Source organism: Barbus barbus, assembly GCF_936440315.1.
Source record: "Barbus barbus genome assembly, chromosome: 13".
NCBI classification, from domain to species: Eukaryota; Metazoa; Chordata; class Actinopteri; order Cypriniformes; family Cyprinidae; genus Barbus; species Barbus barbus.
Genome location: NC_136741.1, coordinates 11,380,001 through 11,391,196, shown reverse-complemented (window position 1 = coordinate 11,391,196; position 11,196 = coordinate 11,380,001). Strand labels below are relative to the sequence as shown.

Sequence of the window (11,196 nt, the reverse complement as noted above, 5' to 3'; positions counted from 1 at the left end):
CGTCTTTCGCTTACATGGCCTCCCGGTAGACGTGGTTTCCGACAGGGGTCCCCAGTTTGTGTCCAAATTTTGGCAAGAGTTTTGTAGATTGCTGGGAGCTACTGTCAGTCTGTCTTCCGGGTTTCATCCCCAGAGCAATGGCCAGACCGAGAGAGCCAACCAAGATTTGGAAAGGGTGTTGCGATGTTTGGTCTCCAAGAATCCTTCCTCCTGGAGCCAACAACTGTCTATGGTGGAGTACGCCCACAATGCATTACCAGTGTCATCTACGGGCCTATCTCCGTTTGAAGGTAGTTTAGGTTACCAGCCACCAATTTTTCCCAGTCTGGAGTCCGAAGTCGCGGTCCCCTCCGCTCACGCCTTTGTCCAGAGGTGTCACCGCACTTGGACTAGAGCCCGTGAGACTCTACTCCAAGTGGGGGCGCGCACCAAGGCTAAAGCCGATCGCCACCGGTCTAAGCCTCCCGTTTACGTCGTTGGTCAAAAAGTGTGGCTTTCTACCAAGAACATTCCTCTCCGCTCCGTTTCTAATAAGCTTGCTCCCAAATTCATTGGCCCGTTCACTGTCACCAAGATCATTAGTCCGGTGGCAGTCCGCCTCAACCTTCCTCCAGTGTACAGGAGGATTCACCCCGTCTTTCATGTATCCAAAATTAAACCCGTGTTTCATTCTCCCATTAATCCGCCAGCCCCGGTTCCCCCCCCCGCCGCGACTCGTAGACGGGGAATCCACATTTTCGGTAAATCGCATACTGGACTCAAGGCGGAGGGGACGCGGATTTCAGTACTTGGTGGACTGGGAGGGTTACGGTCCGGAGGAGAGAAGTTGGGTGCCTGCTAGAGACATACTGGACCACTCTCTTATCGATGATTACAATCAACAGGTAGGGGAACCTGGGAACGCCAGGAGGCGTTCTTAGGGGAGGGGTACTGTCACGGTTCACTCATTCATTGTTTCCTCCTTGTCCCGTGTATTGTCATGTGCGTGCGTGCAGTACGTGTGGGGGCGTGGCCGAGCCATCACAGTTCACTACTCTCAGCTGAGCCTCGTTAACAGCGCCAGCTGCAGCTCCTTTACTCTTCCATAAGTACCCATCAGTTTTTCCTCTCCTTTGTCAGATCGTTGTTGATGTCTTCCCGAGCTGTGTTAGAGCCTGTTCCTGTCGCCGTTTCCTCGTCCGCTCTTCTGTCTGGTGTCACGAGTCGGAGTCTGTGTTGGTGTTGCTGTGTCCTCGTCCCGAGCCTGGAATTCACCTGCTGTCTACGGATCCATTCCTCACCACAATCCACCTGTGTAGCTCATCCAGTCACTGCGTCGCTCCTCATCATCTGTATCCTGTTGGTGTCTCACTTCTCTGACACAATAAACCTTTTGTGCACTTGCAACTTGCTTCCTCATCTCTCTAGTGTCATGACAGTTACTGTCTAAAATAACACCCAGATTTTTGACTTTAGAGGACGTAACAGTGCATCCGTCTAGTTGCAAATTATAATCCACGAGATTCTGTGTACTGTTTTTTTGGTCCAATAAGTAATATCTCTGTCTTATCTGAATTTAGTAGGAGGAAATTATTGGTCATCCAATCTTTTACACAATCTATTAGCTTAGTTGAGAAGTTTCATCTGGTCTTGTTGAGATATATAATTGAATATCATCAGCATAGCAATGAAAACTTATCCCGTGTTTTCTAATAATATTTCCAAGGGGCAACATGTAAATTGAAAATAGCAGAGGACCTAGGACAGATCCTTGTGGTACTCCATACTTTACTGGTGATAATTGAGCTGACTCCCCATTTAAATGAACAAAGTGGTAGCGATCGGACAGGTAGGATCTAAACCATCTTAAAGCCTGTCCTTGAATACCAATATAGTTTTGTAATCGATCTATGAGTATATTATGGCCTATAGTGTCAAATGCAGCACTAAGATCAAGTAATACTAGCAATGAGGTGCAGCCTTGATCTGAAGCAAGTAGTAAGTCATTCGTAATTTTAACAAGTGCAGTTTCTGTACTATGATTGGGCCTGAAACCTGATTGAAATTCTTCATAGAGATAATTTTTTTGCAAAAAGGAGCATAATTGAGTAGACACAACTTTTTCTAAACTTTTTGACATAAACGGAAGATTTGAAATGGGTCTGTAATTTGCCAGTTCATTTGAATCTAGTTGTGGTTTCTTAATAAGAGGCTTAATAACCGCCACCTTGAATGGTTTTGGGACGTGACCTAAATATAACGATGAGTTAATAATATTGAGAAGCGGTTTTTCTGCTACGGGTAACAACTCTTTCAGTAATTTAGTAGGTACAGGATCTAATAAACACGTTGTTGGTTTAGATGCACTGATAAGTTTATTTAGCTCTTCCTGTCCTATAGTTATAAAGCACTGCAGTTTTTCTTTGGGTGCGATGAGTGAAGCTGAAATACTAGACGCAGTAGAATCTACATTTGATATTGTATTTCTGATGTTATCTATTTTATCAGTAAAGAAATTCATAAAATCATTACTATTAAACTGTGGGGGAATATTTAGATCGGGTGGTGTTTGTTTATTTGTTAGTCTAGCCACTGTGCTAAATAAGAACCTTGGATTGTTTTGGTTATTATCTATGAGTTTGCGGATATGCTCTACCCTGGCAGCTTTTAGAGCCTGTCTATAGCTGGACATACTGTTTTTCCACGCAATTCTAAAAACTTCTAATTTAGTTTTTCTCCATTTGCGCTCAAGAATACGAGTTTCTTTCTTGAGAGAATGGGTATAACTGTTGTACCATGGCGCAGTACATTTTTCTCTAACCTTTTTCAATTTGAGGGGGGCAACAGCTTCTAATGTATTAGAGAAGATAGTGCCCATGTTGCTAGTCATTTCGTCTAGTTCATGCGTATTTATGGGTACACAGAGCAGTTGAGATAAATCAGGCAGGTTATTTGTGAATCTGTCTTTGGTGGCTGGAACAATAGTTCTGCCCGGACGATAACGCGGAGCCATATAACTAATATCAGTAATAGGCAGCATGCACGATACAAGGAAATGATCAGTAACATCGTCACTTTGAGGTACGATATCTATATTGGTAAGATCAAGTCCATGCGATATAATTAAATCTAGCGTATGATTAAAACGATGAGTGGGCCCGGTGATGTTTTGCTTGACTCCAAGAGAGTTTATTAGGTCAGTAAACGCAAGTCCTAACGCATCATTTGTATTATCAACGTGAATGTTAAAATCTCCGACAATTAGCAGTTTATCGTCATTAACTAGTAGATCTGCGAGGAAATCTGCAAATTCTTTTAGGAAATCTGTATATGGCCCTGGCGGTCTATACACAGTAGCCAGAGCAAGAGATAGGAGAGATTTCTTTTGCATATCTAACAGTGTAACATTAAGCAGAAGTAGTTTGAATGAGTTAAACCTCCTGTATCCTGTCTTCTGAGTAACATTGAGAGTATTACTATATATTGTTGCCACACCGCCGCCACGACCAGTCTGACGGGGCTCATGTTTATAACAGTAGCTTGGTGGAGTAGACTCATTTAGACCAAAATATTCATTTGGTTTAAGCCAGGTTTCAGTCAGGCAGAGTACATCAAAATGATTATCTGTGATCATTTCATTTACAATAACTGCTTTGGGTGCGAGTGATCTAATATTTAGGAGCCCAAGTTTTAAAAATTGTTTTTGTTCATTTATTTTGCATTTTTCTGGTTTAATCACGGTCAGATTTTTTCTAGATCCTGCATTAAATTTATATTTTGACCTCGCTATTCGGGGAACAGACACAGTCTGTATAGATTGGACAACGCAAGTACTTCTATCTTTTAAGTGGGTAGAACAAAAGTCCTCATAGCAGTTATTTGAGAATTGGCTCAGAATTTGTCAGATGGAGCGTAGCGTCCTGGAGATGTTGTCCGACAGGAGTTCCGCTCCGACTGTGCTGGGGTGCAGGCCATCAGCACGGAAAAGCCTAGGACGCTCCCAGAAAAGATTCCAATTATTAACAAAGAGCAGTTTCTGTTCTTTACACCATGACGATAACCATTCGTTTAAAGCAAACAGTCTACTGAACCTTTCGTTTCCTTGTCAATACATGGGAAGCGGTCCTGACACGATGATCGTCGCCGCGGGCAATGTGCTGCGTACCGTCTCGATCAGGCTCCTGTAGTCCCTTTTCAGTGTCTCCGTCTGCCGCAGCTTGATGCCGTTGGCCCCCGCATGCAGCACGACAGCACCGATGTTCTCGTTGCCCTTCAGGATCACGGGTATCTGCGCAGAAACATTGAGAACACGTGCACCGGGGAAACAGTGAGTGTGCACTTTACCTTCAGCTGACGTAGCACGGACGTGCCGGACGATGGAGCTTCCCACGACCACAGCATCGCGTTCCGTCTCGCGGAGGGGGGCGAAGCGGTTCCGGGTGGAGATGAAAGACATCTGGGAAGATCGCGTTCTGGGTGCACAGGGTCTGTGCAGAGAAACACACGAAGTAGAGGTGGTGGGGATGTTAGAAGCGTGTACTTTACCTTCAGCTAGCGTAGCACGGACGTGCCGGACAATGGAGTCTCCGACGATCACAACGTCGCGTTCTGTCTCGCGTCCTCCGCTGCTGCAGCACCCAGGGTCCGTGGTGTCCCGGCGCCGGAGTGAAGGACATCTGGGAAGATCGAGTCCTGGGTGCACAGGGTCTGTGCAGAGAAACACACAGAGTAGAGGTGATGGGAGTGTTAGCAGCATGCTGTATACCTACCCCGGATTTGTGAGTGTCAGCCCGGGATGTTTCCAGCGCGGCTTTCCGCTGTCTCAGCTGGGCCTGCTTCTCCACCAGGTCGTGGATCTGCTTCTCCACGGCTTCCAGCTCCAGCTGCACCGAATGCAGCTCGAACATGTCCTCACCTGCACTCAAAGGTAGACACAAATCCGCCATTTACGCAAGTAACAGTGAAACGATAGTAATGTGTGTGAATAGAGGATTTGCAATGTAAGCGAGATTAGCGTCTAACGGGCTATAAACTAATAGCTACGGTGGCCGAGAGAGCTCACAACACATGCAAATTGAGAAACGCTGCAAATCCTCACAACATGCAAACTAAGAAACGCTACAAATCTTCACAACACATGCAAACTAAGAAACGCTGCAAATCTTCACAACACATGCAAACTAAGAAACGCTACAAATCTTCACAACACATGCAAACTAAGAAACGCTGCAAATCTTCACAACACATGCAAACTAAGAAACGCTGCAAATCTTCACAACACACGCAAACTAAACGTGCTGCATGGACCACAACGGAAATGTTTCCAGGGGACCCAAAAAAAAGTGACGGACCGGCTGGGATTTGCTTATTGTGCAGTGGCTATTGGTTGAGTTGTTGGTGAACTGAAAGGTGAGTGGTTTTTGTTGTTTATTTTAACACCCTGATTGCATGATTTCTTTGTCTTTTGGATATTATTAGATTAATAATGAAAAATTACACGATTAACGTTATTATATAAAATGGCTAACTTAATTTAATATCCTCAACTAAATCATTTCAAGGTTAATGAAAATAAATTCGCAATGCTTCATTAATTGTTAAAACCAGGTCAAAATAAAAAGGACAGTAAGAATAATATTTAAACATTTATCCAGGTCATTTTAGTAGGCTAATGAAAGAAAGGACAACAGAATACAAATACAACGTGCTAACTTCAGTCAACTTGTTTTTGTTTTTCAGATCTAAATGTATTGCCCTTTCTGTGGCTTCCAATGGCTGACTTTGGCAAGATTTTGCAGTTCATGTGGGCGAGATGTAAGCTTTGTAATAGAGAATGCTCCTAGAACTGCGGGTGATGACCAGGTGTCATGTCAGACTGTGCCCAGAGGTAATATTCTCTTTCTGAGATCCCTATACTGTTCTGTCCATTAAATTATAAGATCTACGTTTAGTTAATCTTTTTCTCTCTGTTTCTGATTTTGTGTGTGTGTGTGTTTGTTTGTGTTTTAGTAACTGATGCATGTGCCATTCCAGCAAAGTCAGCTTCAGCTGTTCTTCAGTTCATGAAATACAGAGAACTAAAAGAAACTGAAAGGAAAACATTCTCAAAAAGTAAAAAGAAATCAAACAAAACAGTAAAGGTAAGCTAATCATTATTTAAGTTAATGAAGTTGTCAGACAGAACAATATTAACACTTGTGTTCCATCATTTTTGCCTGATGGTCTAGATTTCTGTTGGGATCATGAGCAAGACCAAGAATGGCTTGAAGCCCATGAGAGGAAAAAACCTACCTCTACATGTTGACCCCCAGTGGTCATCTGAGCAACTTTTGGAAGCCGCTGTGAAAAAACTAAAAGACTTCAATCAAGACATGGAAGATGGAAAATATGTCTTGCTTTGTCCAGATAGCTCTCAGATAAAAAATATCCCAGGGACTGACACACCTTTTACCATTGGACAGTACAAAGAGGCCATTGGAAAGGCATATCAAAGGATCACACTGTACATCTGTACCCTTGAGGATTTGTTGTCAAAGAGTAAGTATTCAAATATTATGTTTTTATATAATTTATGTGTATTTAAACTAAAAACTAAGTATTTATGTGCTTTGTGGGATTCCAACTAGTTACAGCCTACATATTTAACAATACTGGACATATAATTGGAAATAGAGATTGATCACAAAGTCTTTTGTGAGGTCAAGAAGATGAGTCGGTTTCAGAAGATGATGATGAAGTTGTTGTTAGGGCACAACCCAATCTGTCACCTCTTTCTGACACAGTGGTAGATACATCTCAGGAATTTAGGTGTTCAGCATGTCTGTGCTTACAGTACAACTATAATGCAATAAAATCTCCTAGAAATAGAAAAGCATATACAGTGTTAAGGCTATGAATGAGTTTAGGGTTTTATATTTACACTTGGCAGCTTTGGTCAAGTCCCGAAAGCAGTACACCAGAGCATAGACATCGGTAAGTTAAATTTCTGTTGACACATTTTCTTATCACTGTGCAAGCTGAAAGTCAGTATGTTTTAATGCATTCATTTTTAAAATTGCTATATAAGAAGTATTTTATGTTATCTAGAATACAATTTCTACTAAATTGTTTGTATGTTTTAGGTCAGTCACAACATTTGCACCATCAACATCCCAGTCATCTAGTGGGCAGGTATGTCATATTCTGTAACTTAATAAACCAGAATTTGCTTATTTACATATTTCTGTGAAGTTCTTATTGTGCTATGTGGTGTTGTTGGTGCTACAGGCCAAGAGTGCAACAAGACCCAAACAGATGACCACCTCAGTGGGTGAGCTTAAGTCAGACTTCTACAGGTCAGTCATAAGAAATGATTTTACATAATGTTTCACTGGATTTGAAATAAACCTATTGGACTAAAGTGCTGGACTACAGCCAAAACAACAAAACATATTTTTCAGAATACTTTATTGATTAATTGTGTTATTGTTATTCTTGTACCTCTCTTCCACAGTACATATACCCATATCTATGCACCTATCACCATCGACAGCAGTTCCTCTGATCTTGAGGAAGTAGAGAAACTACCAGAGAAAGACAGGTACTATCACAGTACTATCAGCACCTTGTTCTTTACCAGAAAAATGTGACTTTGTGGGAGGACTCTCAAAATCTGTTACTAGAGTTGTGATGTCCAAATTATGCTTATTATTTTTGAGCAGTGTTGTATAGCTTACTCATTATAAAGGGCCCATAAAAAAAAAAAAAAACTAAAATATCATGGTTTAAATAATTCACAAAAATAAGAAGCTGCAGTGTTAATAGTTTCTTGCTGTTTGTGGACTGTTTTTATTTTTATTTTACAGCGATGGACATGATGGGCTGACAGCTGCAGACATAGTGTCAAATCTGGCACATAATCTTAACAAAACATCCTGTAGCAGATTTAACATTAACCGGGCGAATGTCTGGGATGGTGCCTTAAGAGGTTTCAGGCGATCCTCATTTGATCCCACCTACAGCTTGATGGTGAAATTCACAGATGATGCTGGGCTGATGGAAGAGGCTTTGGACAGCGGGGGGCCTACTCGAGAATTTCTGACTCTGTTGATGGACACCATCAAAACAAGGAGAGTATTTGAAGGCAAAGACAATGCCAAATACCTCTCATTTGATAGTAAAGGTAATACTTTTTTGTGAGGTTTTTACAATGTTGTAAATCAGGGTGTTCTAACATTGCAATATTGGCATTTTTAGCTGCAGAAGACAATGAATATTTCCACATTGGAAGAATGATTGCAGTGTCCATTGTCCATGGTGGTCCAGGGCCTTGTTGTCTTTCCCCAAACTTCTTCCTTTACCTAATTGGTAAAGTAAAGACAATTGAGGCCCCAATTGAGGACATACCTGATGATGAGGTCAAGAAGGCCCTTCTTGAGGTAATTTGTTAGGCTGGGATTACAAAACATTTTTAGAAATTACTCTCATCAACTGACAAAAACTATATCTTAATTGCTGTATAAACAGTAGGTTTGACAATAATGTAATGATGGTACGCTCTCATATGAGCAGTGAGTATAAATTAAAAACTTTTATAGAAAGTTATAAAAACCTAGTCTTTGAATGTAATATTTTAAATACATATTATTATTTATTGTTATTATTATTTAGAATATTACATTTTTAACCATTATTAATATCCAGTATCGTAAGGGTTAAAATTTGTGTTTGTGTCTAATTTAATCTCTCAAAATCTATTCAATTTATTCAATATCAGAGTCAGATGTTTCGGTGGCCCTTACGAACCAAGGTCAATTAAATATATTCATTTACATTTATGCATTTAGCAGACGCTTTTATCCAAAGCGCCTTACATTGCATTCAAGTTACAGTTTATCAGCTCTTGCTTTCCCTGGGAATCGAACCCATGACCTTGGCGTTGCTAGCGCCATGCTCTACTATTTGAGCTACAGGAAAGCGTTTGTGTTTGAAATCAAATATTCTTATCCGATCCTTTGATAATGATGTGCTACACCCAAAAAAGCCTTTATTCCACGTGCACAGGTACTGGAAGGTAGACCATAACTTATGAATATGCAACATATATCTAAATATGTACAATATAGAAATGAATCACAGTATTTCATTCTTTTGAATCTGACATTACTGTTCAGTTTTGCTCTTTTTGTATCAATGCTATCTGTATAATCACATTTCCTTTACATTTGTGTCATAAACCATTTTTGAAAGAAGTTACAAATAGCCCAAGCCTTACTAATTTGTATAAATGTAATGTGGACACTTAAAAACACTTAATTGCTTTTTCATTTCCCCCTAGATAAAGAATGCTACATCACTAAGTGACCTCCAGGAACTCACAGAAAAATACTCCAGCATGCTTCAGACAGCAGGCTGCTATCGATTCATGAGGACTCTGGAGGATAAGAACAAAGTTGTAGATGATTACATTCAGTGGTATTGCATCTATCGAAACCATGTTTCCATCCAGAGGTATAATATTCTACTTACTCTGTGGACATGTAACAACTTTTAATACAATGTTAAATAGTTATTTTATATTTTAACATGAGCACTTCAATGCTTTGTATTATGCTAATAAAGGCTAAATATTGTGGCTGAAGTAGTGTCACCTTATTTCTTTTTAAAATGGAAAATCTGATATATATATATATATATATATATATATATATATATCTCAGATTTATATTTCAGAAGTTGTTCACATAACCTCCTGGTAGTAACTTTTTGACATTGCACTTTTTGTAGGTTCAAAGAAGGATTGGCAACGCTTGATTTTGTCAATGCCTTGGAACAGCATCCTTCACTCTTCTTCTCATTCATGTGCTACACTGAGACCAAGCTGACAGCTGATGCTGTGGAGAACATCTTCCAGGTGCAGTTCAGTCAGCCTGGTAGCACCAACCGTCAGGAGGAGGCTAGAGTACTGAGCTACTGGCGAGATTATCTGCTCTACCTGGAAGGTATCTATGGTTAAAATTATAAGAAATGTGCCGAATTGTCACTGCTGCAAATAATGAGATTTAAAGTAATAGAAATTTTTGTCAGTTCAGGGAACTATAATGAGTGTTATACACAAAGGGATAAGTCCACAATTGCATACTGTGCGGCCCATAAGAATTTAAACAGGGTTCAATTGTTACATGTGGTTTATAAGAACAAACCACGTCCATACAACAAATCACCACTGCGCTCAAAGTCTTATAGCTGCAAGGTGATGACTACACTGATTCGAATGTAGCAACAAGAAAAAAAGCAATGGCAACAATTTAATAATAATAATTAAAAAAAAACACACACGTCTAACATTTTCCTTTTGCTCCATCAGAAAGAGGCAAGTCCTTCTTTGGAAGATGTCCTTATGTTTGGAACTGGGCTGAAGGAAGTTCCCCCTGCAGCAATACAGCCACAGCCACAGCTAGTTTTTCAGAAGAGCACTCAATTTCCCATGGCAAATGTATGTACAAATACAATCAAAATTCCAATCTTACCCAGTTATGAAGAGTTTCAAGCAGCCATGGATTATGGCATCCAAAACTCCCCTGGGTTTGGACTTCCTTGAAGCGAAATACCTTTGGGTGATATACTGGAGTTTAGTTCCGAGTAAACAGTTTTATTGAAATTAAAATGTGCCACTTTGTTCTTTCGTATTTTGAAATGCAGGCATGTTTGTATTACGTATGTTTCAACGTGCACTTATGTTATAGTTACAAATTTCAAGTTACTCAGTTAAACAAGGACACTCAGGTTAATAGACTACTGATATACTGGTGAGTTTTGGGGAATAATATAGATTTTATTTTCACAAGTGACTTTTTCATCATGGACCAAGTTGATTTTGTTATACACGTTTAAATCATTGATGTTCAGTAAAACACTGATGACATATGCAGTGTGCAAATAAAGTTGTTCTTTGATCTGATGATTTTAAAGTCCGGACATATTTTTAAATGTTATGTAATTCTCAACAGCAGTTATCCAGTTGACTGGTGGAGAAAGCCCACTCTGTCTCTGCAAATCCGAAAAATGAACTTGGAGATTACTATCACCACAAAGACTGCGCTGTGGTGGCAGAATGTCCTCAAACTCTTGAATGACATCCTGTGACACTGGAAATCCACAGTCCCTTGCATCAAACCTAAGGCAAATCAGAAATCAAAACACTGAGTCAACTCATTACAAAAATGTATAATAAAACCT

General features: G+C 40.2%; 1 protein-coding gene across 1 annotated transcript; it reads left to right on the top strand.

The window, feature by feature from the left end:
• Positions 1–5,323: 5,323 nt before the first annotated feature.
• Positions 5,324–10,917, top strand: LOC306878744 (G2/M phase-specific E3 ubiquitin-protein ligase-like). Its single transcript, XM_079431252.1, has 14 exons — positions 5,324–5,388; positions 5,719–5,866; positions 5,989–6,119; positions 6,207–6,516; positions 6,606–6,763; positions 6,908–6,951; positions 7,101–7,149; positions 7,246–7,313; positions 7,472–7,558; positions 7,824–8,140; positions 8,215–8,396; positions 9,296–9,468; positions 9,745–9,959; positions 10,325–10,917. The coding sequence occupies exons 8-14, from the start codon at positions 7,273–7,275 to the stop codon at positions 10,495–10,497; spliced, it is 1,188 nt and encodes a 395-aa protein (XP_079287378.1). The 5' UTR covers positions 5,324–5,388; positions 5,719–5,866; positions 5,989–6,119; positions 6,207–6,516; positions 6,606–6,763; positions 6,908–6,951; positions 7,101–7,149; positions 7,246–7,272; the 3' UTR covers positions 10,498–10,917.
• Positions 10,918–11,196: the final 279 nt, after the last annotated feature.

Excerpts from the sequence above, each read along its gene's own strand:
- LOC306878744 (XM_079431252.1), top strand. The coding sequence starts at position 7,273 with ATGACCACCTCAGTGGGTGAGCTTAAGTCAGACTTCTACAG. Across the intron at positions 7,559-7,823 it reads AAACTACCAGAGAAAGACAG|CGATGGACATGATGGGCTGA; the intron begins GTACTATCACAG and ends TTTATTTTACAG. Across the intron at positions 9,469-9,744 it reads AACCATGTTTCCATCCAGAG|GTTCAAAGAAGGATTGGCAA; the intron begins GTATAATATTCT and ends CACTTTTTGTAG.